At 61.0% G+C, this 25,682-nt stretch overlaps 2 protein-coding genes across 11 annotated transcripts in view; both read left to right on the top strand.

The window, feature by feature from the left end:
• Nucleotides 1–7,843, top strand: part of RNF213 (ring finger protein 213) — a 121,324-nt gene extending 113,481 nt beyond the window's left edge. For all 4 annotated transcript variants that reach the window (XM_047758383.1, XM_047758381.1, XM_047758380.1 and 1 more), the window contains 9 exons: nt 182–314; nt 623–706; nt 1,109–1,289; nt 1,489–1,690; nt 2,878–2,955; nt 3,524–3,718; nt 4,170–4,259; nt 4,352–4,530; nt 5,934–7,843. In XM_047758383.1, the coding sequence (XP_047614339.1) occupies nt 182–314; nt 623–706; nt 1,109–1,289; nt 1,489–1,690; nt 2,878–2,955; nt 3,524–3,718; nt 4,170–4,259; nt 4,352–4,530; nt 5,934–6,087 (1,296 nt within the window). In that variant the 3' untranslated portion in view covers nt 6,088–7,843. The remainder of the gene's footprint in view (nt 1–181; nt 315–622; nt 707–1,108; nt 1,290–1,488; nt 1,691–2,877; nt 2,956–3,523; nt 3,719–4,169; nt 4,260–4,351; nt 4,531–5,933) is intronic.
• A 2,383-nt stretch (nt 7,844–10,226) lies between these two features.
• ENDOV (endonuclease V) overlaps nt 10,227–25,682 on the top strand; it is a 71,216-nt gene continuing 55,760 nt past the window's right edge. For 4 of the 7 annotated variants that reach the window (XR_007131577.1, XR_007131576.1, XM_047756599.1 and 1 more), the window contains exons 1-9: nt 10,227–10,356; nt 10,645–10,816; nt 14,126–14,260; nt 14,404–14,443; nt 15,223–15,335; nt 16,069–16,137; nt 16,431–16,559; nt 18,736–18,809; nt 19,573–19,631. Coding sequence is in view for 5 of the 7 variants with exons in the window: in XM_047756599.1 (XP_047612555.1) it covers nt 10,301–10,356; nt 10,645–10,816; nt 14,126–14,260; nt 14,404–14,443; nt 15,223–15,335; nt 16,069–16,137; nt 16,431–16,559; nt 18,736–18,809; nt 19,573–19,631 (847 nt within the window). In the remaining 2 variants the exon portion in view is untranslated. Of the gene's footprint in view, nt 10,357–10,644; nt 10,817–14,125; nt 14,265–14,403; nt 14,444–15,222; nt 15,336–16,068; nt 16,138–16,430; nt 16,560–18,735; nt 18,810–19,572; nt 20,137–25,682 lie in introns of those variants that run through there. The other 3 variants (XM_047756601.1, XM_047756600.1, XM_047756603.1) reach the window with 3 other exon arrangements.

Here is a 25,682-nt window from a genome sequence, read left to right as displayed (position 1 = left end):
TCGGAGGAGTCGCTAGGTACTTGCTCAAAGGACAGTACTGCCTCTTGGCCAGTCTCAAGTACCACGATGTGTCATCGGATAAAAAGGCCCACGGAGCAGACAAGACCCAGCCTTGAAGGCTGTCTCCCCAGTCGCGGTTTGTGGGTGCCTTGCAAAGTTCCCGGTGCTCTTCCCTCTCTAGGAAGCAGAGCTGAGACTGGTGAAGTTCTTGCCTGAGATTCTGGCCCTGCAAAAGAATCTGGTGAAACGATTCCAGAATGTTCCGGAAGTTGAATACAGCTGCATCAGAAGCTTCATTAGCAGTCACAGTTCAGGTGGGCCTCTGTTGCAGCAGTGGTTCGGAAGGGCCGCTGCCCCTCAGGGGCTCTGGTTCCGGGCCCGGTGCCCTGCCCTGAGCTGGCAGCTCGAAGCCGTGAATGCCGCGGCATGGGACAGGCTCTTGCGGCAGAGGACAAGCCCTCCCCCCACCCCACCCCCGCTGCTCACACACAGCATCTGGACCGCGCTGGTGTCGGCGGGAAGGTGCAAGGCAGGAGTCCTTCCAAAGGGCCGGGAGCCCTGTTGGTCTGGCCCCGACAGGGGCTGTTTCCATGGAGTTCTTAGCAAGTGTTCTGTTTGACAGATGGGCTGAAGCAGTTATACCAAAACAGAATCGCTACCTTTCTGTCGACGTGGAACAAGCTGAGGAGATCCCTGGAGACCAATGGTACGTGTCAAGCCCCCTGTAGCACCAACGGGTGCAGCATGGCCCTGCCGAGGGCCTGGGCTCTCCGCCTGCCGCCGCCGGTCCGTGACTGTGCGCGCGGCGGGCACCAGGCTGCGTGCGTCGAAGGCTGGGTCTGCGCTCTCTTTGGGTGGAGGTGTCAGAGATCGTGCATTAGCAGGTCAGGAGAAGCAAACCCTCCATCCTTTCGAATCCATAACAATGGAATCCAAAGGGAGTCGAGAACATTTGAAACTTAGCAAACGAGAGCCGGGATGGAGCGGCGCCCGGGCTCCCGGCTCTGCTGCGCCTGGCTGGCTCCTGGGCTGCCCCCACTGTGCTGGGCTCGTGGGCCTGAGGCTGTGAAAGAAGCAGCGGGGAGACCACTGCCTCTGTCGTTTCAAGGGGAGATCAAGCTGCCTGCAGGCTACTGCAGCTCCGACCTCGACCTGGACACGGACCTGGAGGTCATCCTGCCGCGCCGCCAGGGCCTCGGCCTCTGCTCCACTGCCCTAGTCAGCTACCTCATCAGCCTGCACAACGAGATGGTGTACGCGGTGGAGAAGCTCTCCCAAGAGGACAGCAGGTGAGCGTGCGGGGCCACGGGGCCACCCTTGCAGCCCAGGAAGCGTTTCCGCAGCGGCAGGAGCAGGGAGCGGCCCCCGGGAGACACCGTGAGTGTCACAGACCTGGGCAGCCCGTGGCAACGTCCGACGGGGTCTAGCTCCGTGTCGCCAGGCCACGCTCATCTGACCGGGCGCTGAGAGCTGTCTGTCTGTCCCCAGCTACTCCGTGGACGCCTCCGAGGTTGCCGACGTGCACGTCGTCAGCTACGAGCCGGAGCGGGACCTGATGCCCCTGATCCTGTCCAACTGCCAGTACCACGTGGAGCAGGGCGGCGAGACCTCCCAGGAGTTTGACCTGGAGAAGATCCAGCGCCAGGTCGTCAGCCGCTTCCTGCAGGGCAAGCCCAGGCTGACCCTCAAGGCAAGGCCGTATTCCTGTGGTCGGCGTGTCTCTCCTGTGACGGTCACCCCAAGAGTGGCTTTGGTCGCTGCAGTTTGAGAGAGGAGGGGTTGCTGGGACGTTTTGTGCACCCCCCACGGCCACCGGGGGACGGCTCCCCGGAGCTGTCTGTGCCTCTGAGCTGCAGCGCAGTACCCGAGGGGTGTCTGCAGGCCTTGTCGGACGTGTCGCCGAGTGTCTCTGCTGTAGCTAACGGCACCACCAGCCACCCATGCAAAACCTGCCCGGTCGTCTGCGCACAGTCTGTCAGCTGTCTGTCAGGCGCTCGCTTTAGCCACCAGAGCCCGCGACCCTGGCTCTGAGCACCTGTCCTTAGGTCCCGTGGCTGCAGCGGCCCCCGTGGTTCTGACACCCGGTCTTGCAGCCACCGCCCTGCTGGACGGCCTTGGCCTGCAGCCCGCTGCACGTGGCTCTAGCGGCCCCATGACCTTGCCGGGGCCTGTCTCCAGCCCCTTCTGCACGCTGACCTCAGCCCTGAGGTCAGCCTCTCTGCCCTGACCGCTCCCTGCACTTTGCATCTGCCTCCGTGTGGTGCTGAGGTGTATGCATGCACCCTCCCTGCCCGCCCTTGGCTGTGAACCCAGGCTGGCATTCATTTGCTCTGCTCTCCCTGCGGGCGTTCATAGCCTGGGCTCCAGGCTCTGGAGCAAGTGGGCAGCAGGATGTCCTCCCCGGCTGCCTCCCTCCCCGGGCGCTAGGACTCTGTGACAGTGTCTGCTCGGCCACGGAGGCCAGGCCGGGGCCTGTGTGTCAGTTTCTATAGACTGTGGGTCAGGGAGTTCCTGACGTGGTGCAGTGGGCTAAGAATCAGACTGCTGCGGCTCAGGTCACTGCAGAATTGCAGGTTCAATCCCCAGTCCAGTGCGGTGGGTTAAGGACCCAGCATGGCTGCAGCTGCAGCATAGGCTGCAACTGTGGCTCAGAGTCAGTCCCTGGCCCGGGAACGTCCATAGCTGAGGATGCAGCCATCACAAAACAAAACCAACAAAACCGTGGGCATCACAGGGCAGCAAAGGGCTGCCTGCTGTGCCCGGTGCTGCACTGACTGGCCTGGGGCTGCAGCTGGGTTCTGCTCGGGCATTCTTTGTCACCTGGTGGAACCTCCACAGTGGAGTCCGTCCCCAGAGACTGTTTTCCCCTCCCTTTAGGGGCTGCCCACTCTGGTGTTCAGACGAGACTGGAACTACGAGCATCTCTTCATGGAAATCAGGAACAGGATGCCCCAGGTGACCTGTCTTCTCACGAGCACACGCTCCCGTCCTGTCCGAGGGTTCCCACGTCAGGCCTGTCCCAGCTCCTCCAGCATTTGCTGTGAGCAGCCGCGTTTCAGGGCCTCCCCCCAGTCCCTGAGCCCAGGGCTCTTTCCAGAGGGCGAGCAGGACCGCAGGTCAGCAGGCGTTTTCCTGTTGAGGATCAGCAGGTGGGACTCGGTGGTGGTTGTTTAGCGGTGATGGCAGGACTCTGTGGGCTGGTGCAGAAAGCCCGGAGAGCTCGTTTAGTCCTGCTTTTGTGAGTTACGTGTGTTGTGCTTGGGGTGTGCGCACGTGTGATGTGTGTGTGGTGTGCACGTATGCGTGTCCGTGCGCACGCCCTCACCGAGATGTTTTGAGGAATCAGCCACTTCATCTCACTTTCTGTAAAGTCCCTGAACGGCGCTGGCCCTGAGCAAGCTCGGGGTGTCCGCTGCTGCTGCTGTCAGAGTCCGTCCCACCCGTGGCCTTGGCCGTGGAGAAGGTAAGCACGCTCATCAGGCAGCGACCCACCGCGGACCCGCTCCTGCCTTTGGTTTCCTAGCACCCCCTCCCCAACTCGGTCATCGGCGCCATCAGAGGACAGCTGCAGTCCTACAGCGACACCTGTGAGGCTCTGTCTGCCATCGAGGTCGCCTTGGGGTTTCTGAGCACGGCTGGCGGGGATCCGAACATGCACTTGAATGACTACATCCAGAACAGGCTGGGGATGGGCGACCAGGCCTTGCTGGTTTCACAGGTGGGTCTCCCGTCCCGCGTTGTCCCCCCACTGGGCACCACGCCCCGGGTAGAACCTCCCGAAGTCGCTTCTGAGCGAGGCGAGAACACCCCCGCCCCAGCCAGTCCGCAGTGTAAAGAACACACTGACAGGAGGGGGCGCTGGGTCCAGACGCGGTGCCACAGCTATGCAGAGGCGGGCCTGCGCGCTGCACGGCCTGGGGGCCCCCGGGGGCTGCTGGGGGGGCGGGGGGGGGGGGTTCCAGACACGGTGCCACAGCTATGCGGAGGCGGGCCTGCGCGCTGCACGGCCTGGGGGCCCCCGGGGGCTGCTGGGGGAGCGGGGGAGGGGGGGGGTCTTTCCCAGCCGGTCTGGAGAATGGGAATGGGTGGGTGGAGCAGAGGTGGCTCCCGCGTGAGGGAAGTGGACTCCGAGGAAGGGTGAAAACCGCAGCCCCGTGCCCCTCTTTCAGGCCTTAAACAGATGCCAGTTAAGACACTCCATTGCCCTCTGGCAGTTCCTCTCTGCCCACAAGTCCGAACTGCTGCTTCGACTGAAGAAAGTGAGTCTGGCCCCTTCCTGGACCCCTGGGCCGAGCGAGGCCCACGCGCGCTTCCTGGGCTTCCACGTGGCACTTGTTCTTATTCGTTCCAGGAGCCATTTGGGGAAATTGGTCCGAGCTATAAAGAGGACCTCTGCCCCCAAAACGCCAAGCTGCTCAGCACCTTCCTGAATCAGGCCGGCCTGGATGCTTTCCTCCTGGAGCTTCACGAAATGATGGTCTTGAAGCTGAAGAACCCCCGGTCTGCGAAGGATTTCAACCCTCGGTGGAGGTACGGGCTCGGCCCTGTCTCCCGACGTCTCCCCAGACGTGGAAATCCTTCTTCCTCACTGCAGAATTCGGATTCTTGCTGGCTCGCCACTACCGACGGCAAAAGCCATAGATTCTCTTAGAGCAGGGGCCCTTCTGCGTCAGAGAGCTGTGCGTTTCAACTTAGAAAAAGCCACCCCCGCGTATGTGCATAAGAACACCCAGTGCGAGACGCGACCGTCTCTTCCACTGGTTGCGTCTAATGGCCCAGGGCGGTGTGTCATTTTCCCTTGTGTTTCCCTGAATATACGTATCAGCCATTGTGTATCTTCTTCTGAATTGCCTCCCGACATCCATTTGTTATTTTTCTTTTGGGCTGCTTTGTCTTTTTTCTTAATCTTAAAGGATAAGATTAGGGTTTTCTCTCTTACGTTACAGATGCTCCATCTTGGTCTTTAGTTTCATGGAGCCAAATCTGGCAGCGTTTTCCCTACAAGGACTCTGTGGGGAAATCTACCTGGAAGGGTCTTCTGTATCCCAAAGTTAGACTATATTCTCCCAGGCTTTTGCCTTGTCCTTTGTAGGGCCCCACCCACGGCATATGAAGGTTCCCAGGCTGCGGGTCTAACGGGAGCTGTAGCTGCCAGCCTACACCCCAGCCACAGCCACGCCCGATCTGAGCTGAATCTGTGACCTACACCACAGCTCACGGCAACGCCGGATCCTCGACCCACGCAGTGAGGCCAGGGATCAAACCCGCATCCTCATGGATCCTAGCTGGCTTCGTGAACCGCCGAGCCACGACGGGAACGCCTCCTTGTGCTTTTAGAGTTCTGTGTAGTACATTTGTTTTATTAACCAGTTTGTTTTTATGTGTGGTCTGAGGTGGGGTTTTAACTTTGCCGTTTTTCTAAGTAGATAATCAGACTCCGGTTTCTCAGCAACACACTTCATAAGGCTCTTCGCCTCGCCAGTGCCACATGGCATGAGTCTGTGCACACTTGTGGTCTTTGAACTTACTGAAGAAATCTTTATAGTCTCCTGGACTTTAGCGTAGGGAGGCTGATCCCTTTCTTGGAGAACTTACGATCTCTGTTAGCACAAGTCATCAGCTGGAATACGGGCTTTTTCTAAACAGTAGGGCTTCTTCTGCACAGCAGCCGTATTACTCGAGGGCGCAGAACCTCCTGACTGGGCCCTCGTCGAGGGGAGCTGCGCCCCCGGGGAGCAGCAGGGGGGGCACTAGAACTCGAACCCGGGGGCCAAGCGCCCGTGACCCCGTCGTTGGCTGGCCGACAGGAAGCTGCCTGTCAGCGTTCCTGGCCTTCGCAAGCACTCTGGTTCTGTGATGGCCTGAAAAAGTGACCAGCAATGGTCCCCGTAGGTCGTACGGAAGACTGACTTCTCTCGTTCCTTGGTTTTCAGCCTGAGAGACACGCTGGTCAGTTACATGGAGACGAAAGGGAGCGACATTCCTCCCGAAATGGAGTCTCAGTTCCCAGAGGAGATCCTGCTCTCCCACTGTGTCTCGGTGTGGAAGAAGGCTGCCGAGCTGAAATGGAATCGACACACGAGATAGACCCGCGCCCCGTCCCTCCTCACCAGTGGGCTGGGCTCCGCCGTGGGCTTTAGAAGGACCGCCGTCGGCGCAGGCGCTGCATTCGAGGCCAGGGTGCGCCGTGCTGGCTGTGTCAGGAGCGTGCACACTCTGGAAACCTCTCTCCATCTTCTGAGTGCCGCTCCCTGGGCGTGAGAGCTGAAGAGTGCATGGAGCTGGAATAAGCCATCATCCTTTGCATCCAGGAGACACCGCCCGGGAGCCCCTTAGCTGCGCGCCCAGGAAGTGCGTCCCAGGCGTCCCAGCCTCTCAGCGCGCGCTCCGCCACCGGGCCTTCCTGCTCAGACCGTTGCTGTGGTGGTGAGAGGGCGGGAGAAGGGTCCGTGATTTCGCCTTTTCTTTTTTCTTATTCTGCACTCGCGGAAGAAAGTCTGGCTTTCTTTTTTCCACCCTTTTAACTTCCGAGCAGGGCACGGATATTTCTAGGTTTTCAAGAGGATGTGACAAAGTGCCAGGCTTTTTTTTTTTTTTTTTTTGCTTTCTCACAAATACAAGACAAACCAGGGCATTCTGTGAGTGCCTTGAGGCCAAACGAGCCAGCCTTCCCCCAGCACCCACTGGAGTCGCAGCCAGAGGTCAAGGGTCAGTGCCCAAAAGCTCTCCCTGCAAAGAGCGCTGGGCCCAGAGTCAAGGACTCTTGGGTGTGCTAGCTTCCTCCTGTGTGAAATGGGGGGGCCGGATTGAAGGCCAGATTCCCTTCTGGGTTTAGTCAGTTCTAAGTAAAGTTGACCAGTGTGAACTGGCCATCCCCGCTGTGGTTCTGGCATTTCTGGGGGACCTTTTTGCCTCTAACATTCTGCCAAGCAAGCGTGCGCCTGTGGCATGGTCCCAATTCTGCCGCCCCCCCCCCCCCCCCAGCGCGTGCCGCTCTCTTTGGGTCTCAGCCAAGGAATAAAACAGACCTGGAGAGAATACAAAACCAGTTAAGTTTCTGAAGGAGGAAAAATGAATGGTCAGCTTATTACCCCGATCTCATGCTGCTTTTCTCATTCCGAGTGTGGTGTCTTTTCTTCAAAATCTACTCGATGCTTCTGACCTCCCGGAACAAATTCCTGCTTCTGCGAAGCTCAGCCCCTGTTAGCACAAGTCGGCAGAAATGCGTTTCATACGCATTCCAAATGAGCTCATGGTCCAGTCAGCCTGAAACTGGGCCCATGGGGTGCTGAGAGCTACAGAAGTAGAAATGCTTGCCAAGGACACCATGGGCCCCTTGGACACCGCTGGAGGGAGCCACGGAGAAGCCACACCCCAGCCTCCTCATCAAGGCTCCTCTGAGTCCTGTTTGATGAAGGCGAACACAGGGAGCCAGGATCTGATACACCACCACCTGCTCTCAGTGCCCGATTGCAGAGTCATTCTGTGCAGAGCACCCCCCCCCCCGACATCCGCCCCCTGGGGGGCCCTCTAGTGGGTGTGGGAGTGGGGGCTGCTTGTTGGTCACTTCAGTTTGCCCTGGGAACGCCTGTGATGCCTCAGCGTTGGGATGGAGCTGGCCGGCCTGTCAGGACCTCCTTGTAAGGGGAGTGATTTTTTTCCCCTACTGTGATGAAGGTGTTCTTTTGGTTGGTTTGTTTGATGAAGGTGTTTTGTGTGCTCTGCCTTCAAAGCGCTGACAGTCACACTTGGCATTATCTTACTCTCGGTACGGAGCCCCAGCAGGTGCGGACTCAATTCTGTTTGTCATTCCTGTTTTAATAAACTTGAATTTTGCTCTAAAGGATCCCCTCTGGGGAAGAGACATCTCCCAGGCTTTGGGGAGTGGTTTCATTTGTTCGTGGCAATGTTCTTGGAGGGGCGTCCCTAACGTGGAAGGTTCCAGACAGAAAACGTATGGTCTGGTTTAGAATGTGACAGGGTAAACTTTCCCTCTGGATACAGTGACAGTAGGGCTGAGATCCGAGGCGCCGTCTCACACCACTCCTGGCTCCGGCCTGCGCCTCCCAGGGTGCCCTCCCACCCCTGCCCAACAGGACGTTCCTGTGAGCTGGCAGTGCCCGGGGCTGGGGCTCTATGAGTAACCACTGGGGTTTGGGTGGTGGGATGGAGAAACAGCGCCTTGGGAAAAGGAAAAAAGAAGTGAGAAGCAGGAAGCTTCCAGCAGCCCACGTGCATCGGAGTGGCAAAATGCTGCTTCGGGGAAAGCTGCATCTTATCCAAAAAGGAAAGGCTCCCCCAGGAGAGAATCCGGCTCAGAAGAGAAGCGCTGGTTCCTGAAGGCGACGTGTCCCCGGCTGTCCCACCTCCCTCCCTCCGCGTCTGGGTCGTGTCCACCTCCCTCCCTCCCTGGCAGCTCCCCCCAACCCTGACCTTCCCCTCCAGCCCTGGTCACTCGTTAATCCCGCGCTCCAGCATCATCAGTCCCGTTTCCAACTGGAAAAACACCAGGGAAGTGCTTTCTCCCAAGAAAGCAAACGCTGACAAAATTCACACCTCATCTGACTGAAGTGTATTCTGGGGACAGCGGGCCTGTGCTTCCTGCTGAGGAGCGGGGGGTATTTTGGGACACCATCTGGGGCAGGAGCAGAGAGAAACTGGAGGGGAAAGGGCCCAGCTGGAGCTCACGGAAGCCCCCCCCCCACCCCAGGAAGGCACATCCTGCACAGACCTGCCTCCAACTCTGCTCCCTTCACACCTAGTCCGGGAGTGTTCCAGGCCCCCCACCTCCCTCCCCGTCACCACGCCTGCACCCTGACTTCACCTCTCACAGGCCAGCGATTGACTCCTGGTTCCTGAATCCCAGGGCCTCTGTGTCCTGACCTCTACACGGCAGGACTGACACACAGATAGCCCAGGGGGACCCCAGAGTAAATCCTGGCTCTCCCACTTGCCAGTTCTGTGGCCCCGGGCAAGCCACATGTCCTCTTGAAGCCCCGAGCTTCCTGTCTGTAAAACACCCTCCGCGCTGTGGGGAGAAGTCAGACAAGATGCGTCCATCACAGCTCTGTGCCCGGCTGGCAATGAGAGCTCAGGGAACGCTCAAACTCTCGACCAGCTGAACACAGCACATGTCAGGGCCCCACCAGCGACCCAAGGCCACGTGAAGGCTTTTCTGGACCTCAGACTCGAATCCTCGTCTTGCCTGTGTTCTTGCGTCTATGCTCAGGCCACACTGCTCATCCTAATAGAACGTAAGCCGCAGGTTAAATGCCACATTTCAGCTTCGCTGGCTGCCTTTCACTACAGCCCGTACACCAGCCTCTGCTACCTCTCTTTGCCCGGCACGCTCTCTCCTAGTCACCCTCAGGGTCTCCTCTTAAATAGCACCCTTCAGAGAGGCCTTTCCCAAACCTAGTTTAAACGGGTGCTGGCACAAAGCGAACAGAAGCTGTGTTCACTGAATTGAAGAGCACAGCTAGGTCAGTTTCCAAAGGTTGACTCTATTGAGGCGCTCTGCTCACCAGCATCCACAGACTCAAATTTATGAGTCTGGCCTGGCCAAGGACTGTGTCCTGCCCTCAAAACCTTTAGCGTCTCTGAAACTGAAGTCAAGGTACGTGTGTATGTGGACGCGCTGTGCCAGCGGTCAGGGCATAACCCCCCCCAAAATGGCACCTCGGCCTACTGATCTTAAGGCGCAGAAATTCGAGAAGACAGAAGAGCAGCAGGGTCACTCCTGCTTCTCCCACTTTCACTCATCTCCCCGGTGAAACGTCCCCTCTCTGCACCAGGCGGGAGACTTTCTCATCGCCAGAGGCAGCGCGTTCAGGGCCCAGGAGCAAACCTCAACCCGGCTTCGCCATTTACTCCCCACGGCCCACCCCTGCGCCTGGTCAGTCTTTTAAGAGCTCGTTGCTTCTTTTTCTAAAAGGAATAAAGCTGCCCACTCTGGTCGCTGCGGGTCTCTTCTCCGGCGATGAGTCCCGTGTCTGGGCAGAAATTCAGTGAAATGTATACACGAGCTTTTCTCCTGCAGATCGAGGTTTGCCAGTGTAACCTTCAGGCCCCGCCAAGGACCCTGGAGGGGAGCGACCGTGCTCCGCGTACGACTGCGGGGAAAGGCCCCCTCTAAGCCTCGGCCTCCGCTCCTCGAGCTCCCCTCATCCCCAGCGGGACCTCCGGCCATTAGGGGGCGGTGTCCCGGAAGCCCCTGGGCCGCCGCCATGACGACGGCGTCCAGCGCCTGCGCGCGGCGCTCCGGAAGTGACTCTGCCGGAAGAGCGCTGAGGGTCGCGCCATGGCCCGAAAGGCGGCGCGGGGGCCGCAGGAGGAGACGTTGTCACTCTGGAAACGGTAATGGGGCTGGGGAGTGCGCAGGGTTAGGGACTGGAGCGATGCGGTTCCTCGCGGGCCTCTGACCTCGTAACCCCGGGCTTTGGGGCCGCGGGGGGCCTGGGCCCGCCTCCGGTTTGCGGCCGAAAGGTGCCTTCGGGAGCCGTAGCTTCCGGCGCCGCATCTGGGGTCCCGGAGGAGGGAGCGGATGAGACCGGGAGGACCCCTGACCCCCGGGCCTGGCCGTTCCGCGGGGCCCGGGGAGCTGGGCCTGGCGGCCTGTTCGACCTGTGTCTGCCCTGCCCTCAGGGAGCAAGCCCGGCTGAAGGCTCTTGTCGTGGACCGGGACACGGAGGCGTGGCAGCGAGACCCCGCTTTCTCGGGCCTGCAGAGGGTCGGGGGCGTGGACGTGTCCTTTGTGAAGGACGACAGTGTCAGCGCTTGCGCCTCGCTGGTGGTGCTCAACTACCCTGAGCTCGAGGTAACCCCCGGGGGGGACACTGGCCTGCGTCCGCACGGCTCGGGCCCGGGTGCGTTAGTGAGAGAGGCGGAGGTCCGGCCAGGGAACTGTGCCAGGGCGGAACCGTGCTTCTTCTTTTGTGGGAGCTGCTTAATAAGCTGAAAAGACTTGTAGAAAAGAGGAGAGGGCAAAAGTTGAATAGAGTCTGTGGCTTAAGTCCGTATTAACTCACGATCTCCAGGTTTGGCCATCATCTAGGGCTCCTCATCTCAGGTAGCCGCAGTAACACACCCCCAAGTTACCCAAGCTAGAAATCTCTGTCTTCCCAGACTCCTCCCGCAGGTCACACCGCAACTCCATTTTTTCCACTCCCTTACTGTCATGGCTGTCCCCTTGTCTCTTTCCTTGCTGCCCCTTCCCTGGCTGGGACATGGTCATGTCTCCTGCAGGCGACAGACAGCATCTTCACTGGGTCTCTTCTCCATGCTGTCCGCAGAGCAGTTTCCCTAAAAAACAGCTATGAGCAGGTCGCCACTAGTCCACTTGAAAGACAGGTGTCCATCCTGGGATCTCATGGTCAACAAGAGTAACACTCAGTGACAAGGTGTAACGGCCCTTCCTGATACGCCGCTTGCTTAGTGTGACTCACTGCAGGCTCCGCTCTCGCTGCCGCCTGCTCCTCACCCTCTCCGGAGGACCTCGGCTTCCTCAGCCGTGCTGTGCTGTATCTGCCCGCCTGACCTTGGCCGTGCTGTTTCCTCCCCCGGCTCACTCCGCATCTCTCAGATCCTCCCGTGATCCCTCCCTCATCCTGCAGGACCAGGAGTTGCTCCCAGCACCCTCTTGTCCCTTTTTCTCACCCTGGGATGGAATCGGCCTGTCTGCCTCCCCTCCACTGCCAGATGGTAAACCCACAGTGGTAGGAGCCATGCTGCCTTGCCCAGCGGTTGTAGCCTCAGCACCTAGCTCAGTGCCTGGCACATGGAAGACGCTCAAATAGACCGTGAGTGGGTGAGCAGTGTATCCACGACTCCTGTGGAGTCAGCAGCTCAGGAAGCCTTGGCTGAAGAAGAGCTCGATGAGGACGTCTCTGCTCTGCAGCTTCATCTGTCTGCTCCTCTGCCGTCTCCCAAAGCTGCCGTCGTCCTGCCTCAGCCTCTTTGCACTTTACTCAGAAGACACACTAATCAGAATAAAGCAGAAACGTATTTACACGCAACGCGGAGCTTGGCAGGAGTAAACGAGGTTGTGGGTAGAAGCAGCATGATGGGCCTGGGGGAAGTCCTCAAAAAAGCGAGCGTTAGCCGCTGTTAATCCTGAGGGCTTCTCCCCATCCACGACCCAGACCACCTGTTCCCATCGCTCTGCCCGACTCTGCTGCCGTACTGACCACCCCCGCCCTGCCCTGGGCCTCTTTCCTAGGCGGCTGTCACAGTACTTGGCGGTGTACTGAAGTTGTCCATTTAGGACATGCCTGCAGCTCTCACGGCCTGTGGTCAGAGTGCTCTCCCTCGTGCAGTCCTCCTCCCATCATTGCAGGAATCGTTTTGAATAAAGTCTCTCCTTATCTCAGAAAAGAAAAAGAAAGAAGAATCACTGCTCTGTAGTGGGTTTTCCCTGCCATCCATGGGATCTGGGAGGGCGCAGTCATAACCGTGTTTCTCTCGGGCCCAGCACTGAGCAGAGTGCCTGCTGCTTGGGCAGAGTCGGCGTAGTCGTCCTGGGCTCTGGAAGCCTAGACTGGGAAAGGATCTTGGGAGAGTCCGGTGCAGTCTCTCCCTGGCGTGGATCTGCACGGGCGCCTGGGAGTGTGTTCAGAAACACAGGTTCCACGGCAAGTCCACAGCGACCGAAAGTGGATTCGTGGCTGCCAAGGGCTAGGGGGTGGGGCGGATGGAGGGGCTGCCGGTGGGTGTAAGAATTATTTGAGGGTGAAGAAAATGTTCTGACATTAAATCAGGTTCATTGCTGCGCAGCTCTGTAAGTACCAGCAAACGCTGAGTGAGGCTCTCCAAGTAATTTTATGGTAGTAAACTGTGTCTCAATAAAGGTGTTTTGAAAAAAAGACTTCCATGCCTTTAGATAATCCCCGCACTCAGAGCCAGGTAGTTGTGACCCAGCTGCCAGGAGCAGTGGAAGTATGATTTTGAAAGCTGTCACCAAGAGACTGGGGGGGCGGAGGTGGTCAGTCATGAGCCGGGACGGCGAGGGTGCTGGGGAGTGTGTGCTTGGAGGGAGACATCCTTCCTCTCAGGCCAGTGTGGCTCTAATGAAAACTCAAGTTGAAGGGGCTCAGGGCTGTGGTCCTGCACTCTGAGCGGGTCCCCTACCGTTCTAATCAGGTACCAACAGGGCCCCTCTTCTGTGCTCTTCAGACTTCTCAGCTTAGGAGTTCCTTTCTGTGGCTCAGCAGTAGTGAACCCAACTAGTATCCATGAGGACGCGGGTTTGATCCCTGGCACCGCTCAGTGAGTTAAGGATCTGGCGTTGTCGTGAGCTGTGTTGTGGGTCGCAGATGCGGCGCAGATCCCGCGCTGCTGTGGCTGTGGTGGAGGCTGGCAGCTGCAGCTCCGATTAGATCCCTACCCTGGGAACTTCCACATGCCACACAGGCGGCCCTAAAAAAAGTAATAATAATAATTAAAAAGAGTAAAAAGGGCTTCTCAGTTTGAGGAACAGCCTGCCAGGGTGTGTCAAAACTCCCGCGTGGTCCCCCGTAGTTCTGCCCCAGGCGTTCCCCCAACTCCTCCCAGCGTGCAAGGGCCTATTGGCACGTATCCTCAGGGGCAGCCCCTCTTCTCTCGGGGGTTGTTTGCAGTTGCAGCCTTAGACTTTCTGGTTTTGGACTCTCATCCTTCGGGACCCAGTCCTCTTCCAGACTGCCTCCCCCTGAGGGGACACTTGGCCTTTTTCTGAAATACGTGCACTCTCTTTCCCTAAAGCCCTAGTTGCTTGCTCTTGTAGCCTCTGTGAAGACCTGGCCTTTTCTTTCCCGAGGCCCCTTCTAATACACCCCAGGGTACTTGCTTGCAGGAACTTCTCATGCTTTGTCTCCTGAGCCTCCAAACAGCCCGGCAGCAGGGTGGGGCAGGGAGGCAGCCGCCCCGATTCTCGCTGCTTCGGTACAGGTGGCTTTTGACTCCCCGCCACCTGTCTGCGAAGTGGATCACCCGTCCCCAGATAGTGAGGTGGGCAGGGGGCCTGGGGGTGGGCCTGGGGCGGGATTTGGCAGCGACGAGGATTGACAGATAAGGGCTGAGGGTGTGTGCAGGGCTGGAGGGGGGCAGGTGGCGGGGCCACACCCCTAGTGACCTGCATGCCTGGTGGCAGGTGGTGTATGAGGACTGCCGCATGGTGAGCCTGACCGCCCCCTATGTGTCGGGCTACCTGGCCTTCCGAGAGGTTCCCTTCCTGGTGGACGCGGTGCAGCGGCTGCAAGAGAAGGACCCTCAACTCGTGCCCCAGGCAGGTACCTCGACAAGGCAGGAGGAAGGCCCCCCGCAGGCCCCACCCCCTTGCAGGAGAGGGAGGAGACCTAAAAGGCCAACCCGGCCTGATGGGCGAGGGGCACTTGAGCTGACGGTGACTTTCCCCTGTGGCTCTTGCAGGTCCTTTTTGTGGATGGAAATGGGGTGCTCCACCACCGAGGTAATCCTCTCCCAAGTCGGCTGGGGGGCTGTCCACCTGTGCCCGGCCCCCAGCCCTCTGCACCAGCCTGGCTGCGGCTCCTGGCCTCGTTCGCTTTTTCAGGACCCCTCATAAAGAGCCCGTTTCTCTTCCCCCTTCGCGCCTGCCCCTGCAGCCCGTGCCAGCCCCGCTCAGGTGCCTCTGCCCAGTTTGGAGAAGTCATAGGCCTTGGGGTCAGCTAGACTGTCCCACTGGTGGCACATCCTGTGTCCTGACGGGCCCTTGCCTGAAGCCAGACTCGAGCAGACGGGGACACCTGCTCCCACCTGAGCACTGGAGCCTTGGCCCAGGGAGAGGGCAAGGGCGGTGGCTGCTTTAGCCTCAGATGGGAGCCTGGGTCGGGCAGTAGGGTCTGGAAGGGCTGGCATTGGGCTTACAGCCCCTACCCTGTGGGCTCACAGCCACCCAGGATGCTAGCGAAGAACCAGCAGGCCAGCCCTGCGCCTGGATCCCAGTCACTGCCGCCCTGGCCTGCCAGGAGCCCCGAGGGGCAGCGTGGCAGAGGCCTGCTGGTGGCCACACAGGGGAGGGGAGGATGAGAGGAGCCAGAAAATGAAGAGAGAAGCAGGTGAAGCCTGGAAGCACGCTAATTAGGCTCCTCATCTATCAGAGGGAGGGCGGCGCCCCCTGCCCGGCCGGCTGGCTCCCAGGGAGGCCCATCACGAGAGCTCCCCGAGGCTGGGTGCGCCCCCCTCCCCAGCATCTCTAGACCCCTCACAGCCACCGCTTCCGCCCTGCAGGCTTTGGGGTGGCTTGCCACCTCGGTGTCCTTACAGACATGCCCTGCATCGGGGTGGCCAAGAAGCTCCTGCAGGTGGACGGGCTGGAGAATGACGCCGCGCACAGGGAGAAGGTGAGGGCCCGCCCGTGACGCTCACTCTCCTCCTGACCGGGGTCACCGGCCTGGTGTGGGGAGGACCAGCCTTCCATGCGCAGCCTGCCACCGTGAGTGGCAGGCCATCTCTGGAGCATCGCAGCTCCTTTCCCAGCCTCCTGGGCCCGTGCTCGCCTCTCCCCGCAGCGGCCCCCCCCCCAACCCCTGCTCCGCCTTCGTGCTGCCCCAGCGCCCCTTGTGGGGACTCTGGGGCCTGTTGGACGGCCTCGGGGTGTCTCCTTCCCCTGGGACCCCCTCCAGAGGGATCCAGTGACACGCGGACTCTGAGGTCAGGGATCAGCCGCGTCTGTCTCTCCCGGGCTCCCCTGTGCCTGCGTGGAGCACTGGTCTGTTGGGTTGACGGGGCCCCCGACCCCCTCAGGAGGCCAGTTGTCACCACCAGCCCGCGAAAAAGCTTGCTGAGTTCCACCACCCATGCTCAGATGTGTAGCAGCGGAAGTAAGCAGCCTTGGGCAGGTTGTGGCCCCGGCTGTGTCCCCGCCTGGCCCCTGCCCCTTCTCCACACAGGGCAGGCAGGAGAGCGCCTTGTTGGGGGGCCCGTGCTGGGGGCAGCACCCTGGACGCAGGGTCCACTCATGGGACGGGCCCTTCCGTCTCCTAGCCGTGCAGCTGCTCAGGCTTTAGAAGAGCAGCCTGCCTTCAGCCCTTCCCCAGGAGAGCGGTTTTTCCAAGTTTCTCTCCTCTTCTCTAGATACGGCTCCTGAGGGCTGGAGGAGACTCTTTTCCTCTGATGGGAGGTTCCGGCGCTGTCCTGGGCATGGTGAGTGGCCAGGGGCCTGCTCCCCACCCAGGTGGACCCCTCCCACCACACACCCACCAGGCCCCGTCCAGCTCTCTGGCCTCCTCGCCACTCTGGCTGACCCTGCATCTTTATTTCTTCCCTCTCCCACATGCCGTGAGGGCCTCTGAGCCCCCGCTCTTCCCACCCTGTCCCCAAGACAAGCAGCGAGAAGGCGCCTCGGGGTGCTCCGGGTCCTCCAAGCTCCCGCCACCCCCAGGACATGTCAGTCCTCCAGCCCGCACCACACCCTGACCTCACTGCCTTATCCCCAGGCCCTGAAGAGCCACGACCACAGCACCAAGCCCCTCTACGTCTCCGTGGGCCACAAGATGAGCCTGGAGACAGCCGTGCGCCTGACCCACAGCTGCTGCAGGTTTCGGATCCCGGAGCCCGTGCGCCAGGTGGGGGGCCAGCGCAGCACCTGCCCTTCCCGTGCTCCCAGGGGAGGGGAGGGGTCTGGAAGCTCATCCTGGAGCCCTGCCCTGTCTGGCCTGGGGTCCCCTGTGCCCCTGCACTCAGCCTCTCGGCCTCCTGCGTCCTGGGTCATCAGGAGATCAGCCGAGATCCACTCAGATGCAGTGTGGCCTGGGCGGGAGCTGCCGTCCTCAGCTGGGGGCCCCACAGGGCTGCTGGGCGGGGCTGCTGGGCAGTGCTGAGGGGGTACTCGTGCTGGGAATGCCCAGGCCACTCCGGCGCCCAGCACCTAACAGGGGGCCCAAGGGGAGCAGAACTCTGGTGAAAAGTCGGCTCAGCTGAGAAGAAGCTCTGTCTGTAGGCACCAGAGATAGGGCTGGTGCAAGATGCCCTCAGGCCTCCTTGTGGACTCAGCTGTGAAGAGGCCTGCTGGGCGAGGGGGAAGGATGGTCCAGGACCAGCATTTGCAAAGGTCCTGGGGCAGGAAGGAGTTTGGTGCCCGGAAGCTCTGAGGAAGGTGTGGCTGGAGCCTGGGCAGGGCAGGCAGGTTCGCCACAGGGCCTTGGTGTGAGTCAGACCTGCTGTCACGGGGGCCCTGGGTGCGGCCTGCTCCTCCGCATCTCCCTGACGCCTGTGGTGCTTCAGCTCGAGGCACCCTGGCCAAGGGGCCGCAGGCCTGCCCCGGCGGCTCAGCTCAGCACCAGTGGAGGGTCCGGGCTCTGCCTCGCCCACCCTGAGAGCCCTTGCTGCTGCCACCTGTGGGCCTGGGGCCTCGTGGCTGCTGGTGCGCGGGGTGGCCGCCAGGTGGCGGCAGCAGCACACGCGGGTGTGGCTCTCAGCCCCGGCTTGCCGCAGCTGTCCGCAGAGCCGGGGCCTCTCGGTGGCGTCCAGAGTGGATTCACTAAGTGTCCACCAGCCTCAGCCTTCCTCCCTCCCAGGACAGGGTTCTCAAACCTGTGGCACGTGCCCTGGCCCCAGGGCCCTTTCCTCCCCCGTTCCAGCTGCTTGTGCGACCTGGTGGGCCGGCAGGAGGAGGGGAAGAGAACCCGAGGTCTGTCCCCAGGTCCTCAGAGCCAGGGCCTCTGCTGAGCTGGTCCGGTGGGCAGGGCTTGCTTTGCCCCAGAGTAGAGGGTAGCTGCGTCCTTGCAGATGGGGGGTGCCCTATGAAGGGCTCTGTGCTCCCCAGGGGTGGACCAGGACCCCGTGTCTGCCCTCGAGAAAAGCCAGTGGCCCTGTTGCTTCCTGGAATGGGGGTGAGGTCTTGTCCTGCGGCCCTGGCTGTCTCTCGGTCCATCTTCTCCCTGGGCCCACTCGTCTGCGCACACTTTGCCCTCCTGACTCCTTCCAGAAGCTCTGAGGAGAAGCTGGGAGGGGGGGCTCAGTGCCCACACCCTTGGTCACAGGCCTGCTGCCCCCGGGCCTGCCCAGGCCAGGCTGCCGCAGGAGAAGGTGGGAGGTGCTGCCGCGCGTCTCCAGGGCCTTCCCCCAGAACTCCGGCTGCCCACCCGCCCCCTGGCCTGCTCCCTTTGAAGTACAAGCAGCCGGATTAGCTGTTGTGTCCTAGTAGTCACGCAGCCCGAAGTGGCACTAAGCCCATCTGAGCCAGGATCAGGGGCCTTCCTGAGGCCAGGCCCCCTGGAAGGGGGGGTCAGCCTGTGGGAGAGCCCAGGTAGCAAGATCCTGGGGCGCCCCACTCAGGCCCGATCCCAGCCTACAGCCCACAAACCCCCTTTCATGCTCGGTGACTCTACAAAACTTTTCAGACGCTTACCCAGGGACAGAGGTTGCAGCTGACACTAGCGAAGGAAATTGATGAACCAGAAGTGAGGACAGCCAGCTGAGCCTTCGGAGAAGAGGGTTTTAGCAGAGAAACCTTTGGCTCAAGCAAAACCTGGAGGGAAGCTCCAGCTATAAACCCAGTGAAAACCAGCGGGAGCGGGTGCCTGGCCCACTCTCCCAGGCCCTGCGGGACATGCCATCAAGCGCCTTGTCCAGCAGGCCTGGCACCCTGGCCCCACACACTGTGGGGCTGCTGTTCCTTGTCCTGAAGGCTGGGCCTCCGTGGGCTTTCCCAGGAGGGGCCAGGCTGTCGGGAGGGAGCTTGTGCAGGGGGTCAGCTTGGGTCCCCGGCCACCACCTCACCCGAGCCATCCCTCTCCCCAGGCTGACATCCGCTCCCGAGACTACATCCGCAGGACCCTGGCAGTCCAAGGGGCCCCTGTCCTGCAGCCGGAGAGGTGAGCGCTGGGTCCTGGCCATGTGGGGCTATTTCCGGGTGGCTGAGCCTCTCCCTGCTGCGGCTCAGAAAGGCAGGGCCGGGCAGGGGTGCAGGGTTCCTGAAAGGACAGGAGAGGAGCCAGAATCCTGGGGGCTGATGTGGACCCCACGTTCAGTGGGAACTCTCCAGAAACCCCCAGGGCCCACCTCCCGGCAGGGCGGCCCCCTGCCCACCTTGGTCCATCCGTCTGTGAGGGGCTGGGACGTGCACTCTGCAGAAGGGGCGAGGGACCCAGTCCACCCCTGGCTCTGCCCCAGCGGCTGGGTCCTTTCCGCTCTCCATGCCTGCGGCCGTGCCTGTGCGGTGCACCCTGCTTGTCGTCCCGCTGTGCTGCAGTGTAGTCACAGCCAGCAGCGTCCGGTGACGTAATCCTGACAGCAGTTACCGCAACACAGGCGCTGCCACGGCTCTCGGATGAGGAGACCGAGGCAGCTGGGCCTCCAGCCCACCCTCTGCCAGCAGGAGCCACGGCAGGCATGGCAGCGTTGCCTTTGTGTCCCCTTCTGCTCCAAGCCCGCACAGGCCTGGGCCTGGTGAAGCTGGTTTGAGGGCGGGGGATGGTGCGGCTGGGGCCCTGAGCTGTCCCAGGGTGGGGGCTGGCCACCCGGGTCTGCCGTGCCCACTGGCCCCTGAGGATCCACGTTGGCACAGCTTCCAGGAACTACCTGGGGAGCAAGGGGGCTCTGGTGTTTGACGCCGTCCTTTCTCAATGTCATTACCAGGAGCGGGAAGGCGCAGAGGCCAAAGGCGTGCCCCAAGGGAGTTTCAGAAGAGCCCGCAGGTAAGAACGGGCTCCCCGAAGCCCACAGCTGAAGCCCCAGGACATACCGGAAAGCCCCAGGCCCAGGGGCAGTAGGCCAAAGGCTGGGTGGCACAGAGCCGGAACCAGGAGACACCCAGGCCGCCTGCGACAGCTGGGGCATCCAGGGGCCCGAGGACGTGGGCATCCCAGACACAGCCCTGCTCAGATGCGCCAGGGTTGCCGCCTCCCAGTCCACGGTCACGAGGCCTGGGTATCAGGAGCCAGCTCGGCAGAAGGCAGAGCCCGCGGGGCAGAGCACCAGGCCCAGGGATTGCGGAGATGAGTTTCCCAGGAGCACTGGAAGGGGAGTCAGGGTTCACAGGGGGTTTTCTGGTGTTTTTTTGTTTTGTTCTGAAAGTGCCCAGGTGGGCTTACGGCTGCCAGACTGCAAGTATATCCCAGCTCCTCCCGGCCCATCTGCTCCTCTGAGTGCTTGTGCGGCTTTTCTCTGTGTTCATTTATAAACCAGCAGCCCCTCTATCTGCCCAGGACTCTGCTGCTTCCACGCCAGCGGGGAAGGACCAGGCTGGGGTGGCTGCTGCTCAGTGCGGCCCTTGGCTGCCACACCGCTCTCCAGCCTGCCTGTAGCTGGCACATGCGCGGCCAGGAGGAAGGGAGGAGAGCATCGTCTTAGCGCGAGGGTCGGGGCACACACGGGGCAGCCTGGGCTGCAGGGATGGGGTGCCAGGGGGAGTGGGTGTCGGGCTCTGCTGCCCTGGCCAGGCGCTGTGAGGGTGGGAAGCCCATTGCGGCCGCGTCCCGACCACGTTGAGTGCCGATAGCGCTCCTCGTTCCTGCCAGCCTTTCACCCAGAGGCCCAGCCTCAGAACTCGACTCCACCTTGGAAAAACAGCTCTGCCCGGCCATCCCTCTCAGTGGGAGCCGAGTCCCGGAGGCGCACGGCCCCTCCCGCAGCCCCCTGGGTGCCTCCCAGGCAGCCCCCAGTCCTCCACCTGCCGGCCGGCCCCCCAGGCGCCCCAGGGACTCAGGAATCTGCTGAGAGGCGTGAAGAATCCACAGAGGTCTGTCTTGGCCTTTATCTTGCCTCTGGAGAGGGAGCGGTTGTCAGGGTTTGACAGCCCAGGATGGAAGCCTAGGGAGGCGCCAGGTCTCAGCGCCCCCTCCGCGCCCTCTCTCGTGCCTCTCCTTTCATTCATGACGAGGAGGGAGTCTCCTCCAGGGCTGGGCTCCTGGAGGAAGCCAAGGGGACAAGTAAACAAGGCAGCCTGTGGTTTGGGGCCAGCAGCGTGCTGCCCCCTTCCCCTCCTGCTCACCCTTGCCCCCAAAGCCCTTTGCTCGGTGGCGCCAGAGGCTGCCCCACGTGATGGTGGTGGCCCCTGGTCGGGACACTGCAATGGGAGGTGGGGCCGCCAGGGCCTGGCGGCTCACCCCACCCCCCCTAGCAGGCCCCAGCCATCTGCCCACGTACCCCAGGCCGGGATGCTCCCCCTCCACCCCTGAGGCTTTCAGCTCTGTCCCTGCCTCGGACGAGACACAGCTCTGTCTCCCAGAGGCAGAGAGAGGGTGGGACGTGGCGCTTGTCCTGCGAGGAGCCTGATTTCCTGCGGGGCTGCAGCACTCGCTTGGGTACGAGGCTCTGCATGGCGCCCCTGCTTGCAGTGGCACAGTCAGTTCCCAGAGAAGGAGGAATGGGGGTGGCCAGCACCAACTGGGCTCCACCCTGAGGCAGGAGTGGTCATGGACCCCTAGAGCCGTCTCCCTAGAGCCCCCATGATGGCAAAGCACAAGCAGGCCCGGGCAGGGTTCCTCCGGGGGGGGATGTCACACCTCGACTAAGCACAGTGGTCCTGGGGGGACCAAGGACAGGGAACAGTGGCACTCGGCTGGGGCCCCAGGCAGCCGCTGCTACAGAGTCTTAGGGTGCCGAGCCACCCCCGTTGTGCTGCAACCCTGGTGCCTAGGACCTTGTGCCAGAGGGGCCCTCGGGAGACATGGCCCCAGCCTGCTGCCCAGAGCTCATCAGGACCCAGGGTCAGGGCATTGGGGAGCTCAGGACAGAAGCTGGGCAGCCCAGCTGGCCTCGGGCAAAGCTGTGGGCCTTTGATGGGGGTCACGCCTGTCCTGCGACTCTGGACAGCTGCAGCCCTGTGTGACGTGGCTGTGGCACAGAGCCAGGCACGCAGTCAGTCCTTGCAAAGGAAGTGCTGAGGTTTGGAGACGGGGGGCCCCCGGAGGGCAGGGCCGCTGGCCAGCAGTCTGCAAGGGCTGCTAATTCCCACGTAAAGCGTCCGGGTTTCCTACCACGCTCCTCCCGCCGGCTGAGGTCCCGCGAGCACTGGGCCGGAAGACCATGACTCCGGGGCCCTGACTGCCCCTTCCCGTCAGCACCCACAGGAGAGCATCCCGGGGTGCGGGGGTTGGGGGGGGCTCAGGGCGATGTCGCAACTGCGTCCCCCTGGGGACCCATCTCTCCAAGGGGTGCACAGAAATGGCCCAGGCCTCCTCCTGGGTGGCTGTAGAGCCACTGCCTCCTCACTGACCAGAGGGCTCAAGTGGGTGGAGGCGCAGCCTGCTGCGGGGTGAGGCGGGGTGGGGGGCTCAGCCCCGTCCGCGCCCCTTCCATGAGGAGCAGGCGAGCCTGAGCTGGGGCGGCAGACAACGGAAAACCTGTGTGGCTTCTGTTTGTCTCAAGGCTGAAGTCACACGTGAGTCACCGTTTTAGGTGTCTCTAATGATGTGATGACGTGGTCTTCCGTCTCCTCAGAACCTCGTGCCGCCCTCCCCACTGCCCAGTTCCAGAGCGTCTCCTCGCCCCGAGGGGACGCCCGGGCCGTGAGCACCCGCTCTCCGCGCTCCGCCCCGGACCCGGTTTCGGGGGCCTCGGTGACGCTGCCGTGAACCCCGATGCACGTGTTTTTGTGTGAACTTACTTTTCAGTTTTCTTGGGAGCGGAATTTCTGGGTGACACGGTAGCTCTGTTTCGCCTTTTGAGAAGGGGCCCTACCCTTCCTGGGCTGCCCCTTTTTACGGCTCGGCCAGCCGCACGCGGACTCGCAGTTTCTCTGCCCTCTCACCGCCGCTTGCTGACTTCTGTCCTTTTGATTTTGGCCCTGCCGGCGGATGCGAAGTGGGATCTCGCGGTGGTTTTGATTTGCATGTGCCTAATGACTGCTGACGTTGAGTTCTTTTTCATGTGCATGTTGGCAATTTCTATCACTTCCTCGGAGAAATGTCCACCCAGGTTCTCGGCCGTTTTAAAAGCTGGGTTACTTGGCTTTTTGTTGCTGAGCCGTATAAGTTCTTTGCACGTCCTGGACACCCGACCCTTTTCTGTTACGCGATTTACAAGCATGTTCTCGCATTCCATGAGTTCTTTTCGTTTTCTTGATAATGTCCTTTGATGAACGAGAGTGTTAAAATTTGATGCAATCTAGCTTATCTATTTTTCACTTGTTGCTGGTGCTTTTGGTGTCACGTTGCAGAAACCATTGCCTGATCCAGTGTCACAAAGACGTCCTCCCATGTTTTCTTCTAAAAGTTTCATAGTTTCAGCTCTTACTGACGTTTAGGTCTTTGACGCATTTTGAGGTAATTTTTGGGGTCCCGTACAACTCCAAATGAGTTTTAGGACCAGCCTGTGCCTTCCTGCCCCCAAAAGCAGTTAGAATTTGGATCGTGACCACACCGACGTGCCTGCGAACGTTGCCCTCTTACGTTTTCCAGCCCCTGAACACAGGGTATCTGCTCCCTTAGGTAGATCTTCCTGAATTGCTCTCCACAATATTTTGTACTTTTCATTGTACAGGTCTTGTACTTCCTTTGGTTAAATTTATTACTACGTGTTTTAGTCTTTGTGATGCCATTGTAAACGGAATTATCATTTATTTTGGGATTGTTCATTGCTAGTGTATAAAAATACAACTGATTTTTGTATCTTGTATCTGGCAGCTTTGCTGTACTCATTAATTAGCTCTAATGTGTGTGTGGTGCGTGTGCGTGTGCGTGTGTGTTCTTTAGGGGTTTATATATTAGGTCATGTCTTAGGTGGGTACAGCTAGTTCTACTTTCCTCCTTTCCCGCCTGAGTGCCGCACTGTCTGGTTCTTGCCTGGAGGTCCTGGCCGGAACCCCAGGGCGAGGAGGGAAGCAGGTGGGGAGAGCGGACCTCCTTGTCTGGTGCCTGGTCTGGGGGAAGCTTTCGGTCTTCCGGCGCAGAGTATGATGGGAGCCCGGGCCACCGCAATGATCCCTAACCTGCTGTGCCACCGGGGAACTCCCCCTCTGTTTCTTCTTGAATCCGTTGGTCGTTGGTGTGTCTCTGGGAGTTTGTCCATTTTATCCAGGTCATCTAATGTGTTGGCATGCAGTTGCTCATGATCTGTTCTTTCCTTTTCTGTTGGGTGGGTTGCAGCGTCCCCACCTTCCTTCCTGACTTGAGCAGCTTGAGTCTCTCCCTGTGTCAGTCTGGCTGTGAGTGGTTTTCTAAGGAGCCCTGTCCCCACCCCCAGGATCCCTCTGCAGGGCCCTGGCTCAGAGAGGGGGCTGGGCGGGCAGAGTCTGCTGCAAGATTCCGAGGGGCAGGCCTCGCCTCCATCTGCTTTCAAGGGCTGCCAGCTCTTCCCCGCCAGGCTGGCCCCACTGCATCCTGGGCCTGACCCCAAGGGACCCGGTGGAGGACAGCAGAGGCAGCGGACCACCCTCAGTGTGCTGAGGAGGGGGCTCAGCCTGGCGTGGAAGGCTTGTGGCGGAGCTGGGGGTGGGGGCTGGACCTTGAAAGGACTAGCGTTTCGGCTGCAGCCTGGGGGAAGAGAGTCTGAGTGCTGCGTGATGCCGCGGGCGCTTGGCTCTCTGCTGGCCACGCCAAGGCCGTATCAGAGATGAGCCGAAGGGACCCCCAGCCCATCTCAGGGGGTGGGCCAGGCTGGGGGTTCATGTGGAGGGGTAGGGGAGGATGCGGGGGGGCCACAGTGGAGCCTGGGGACCCGCTGACTGGGCTCACTCAGGGGAAAGCCGGAAAACTGAGGGATGGCGGATGGGCAGGGGGCTTGGGTGGCGCTCCTGCCCACCTCCACCTCCGCCCCCAGGGGCCCTACCCTGCAGAAGGCTGCATGGGGGCCCGAAGTGCCATGGCGTCTGGGCTCCTTCCCACAGAACCTTAAAAATAGGGCTGAGGTGATAATCCATCTTCACAGACCACAGCCTGTCCCAGAACCAAGAATGTCTGGAGCGCTCAATAATTCAGTCGGATCCAAATAGATTTTCCTGTTAGCCAGACGGCCTCTGTGCCCCTTTCCCAGGTCCCCGCGGGCTGAGCCTGAGAGGCCCCCACAACCGGGTGTTGGTGGGCTGGCCTGGCCTCTGCAGGTTATTCCAGACCCCTCAGGCCTGCCTGTCTGTCTCGGGACCACATGCTTCCCCCATCAGCCACCTCCTGCCCTCTCTGTGCCCTTTCCAGGGCTGCTTCAGACAGGGGAGGGCCCAGCCCTGTCCACAAGGAACAGCTGCGGACCTGCCTCCGGGACCCCTGGCTGTGTACCCAGCCTCTCCTGGAGCAGTCCCGAGTGGAGGCCTCGGGGCTGGGGGGGGCGCCTCATGATCAGTCCCGGTTTCCCTGCTTTCCCTGTCCCTACTTTCTGACCGCGGGCATGGCTGGTTTGCACTTTGTCCGAGCCGACTCCTTGGCCCCCTCCAACTATTCCCCCCCCCACCCTCCAGGACCCAAGGGCCACCTGGGCTCCAGGGGAACCAGTCCCCCCTTTTAGACCCCGGTTGCTGGTGCACATGCACCCCTCCGGCTCTGCTTTCCTGCCAGGACCTAAAGGGGCTTTCCCTGGGGCTCTGTGGCCTGGCGGGAGCAGCTGGAGACAGGGACCTAGGGCCCGAGCTTCCAGCCCAAGGCCTCTGCGCTCGGGGGTGGGGCCCTGGTCCACCTGGCCGCCCGCCGCAGGGTTGGCTCAGCCCCGGCAGTCCCTGTTGTGCGGCCCTGGCCAGGCCCTGCGTGGAGTTTTACCAAGTTATTAACTAAAGGCACAGGCGTGCGGCAGCGCTGACATCCAAATGAATCGCGCGC

Source organism: Phacochoerus africanus, chromosome 14, assembly GCF_016906955.1.
Source record: "Phacochoerus africanus isolate WHEZ1 chromosome 14, ROS_Pafr_v1, whole genome shotgun sequence".
Lineage (NCBI taxonomy): Eukaryota > Metazoa > Chordata > Mammalia > Artiodactyla > Suidae > Phacochoerus > Phacochoerus africanus.
Note: the sequence above shows the minus strand (reverse complement) of the source record. Positions and strands in the feature narration are given on the sequence as shown.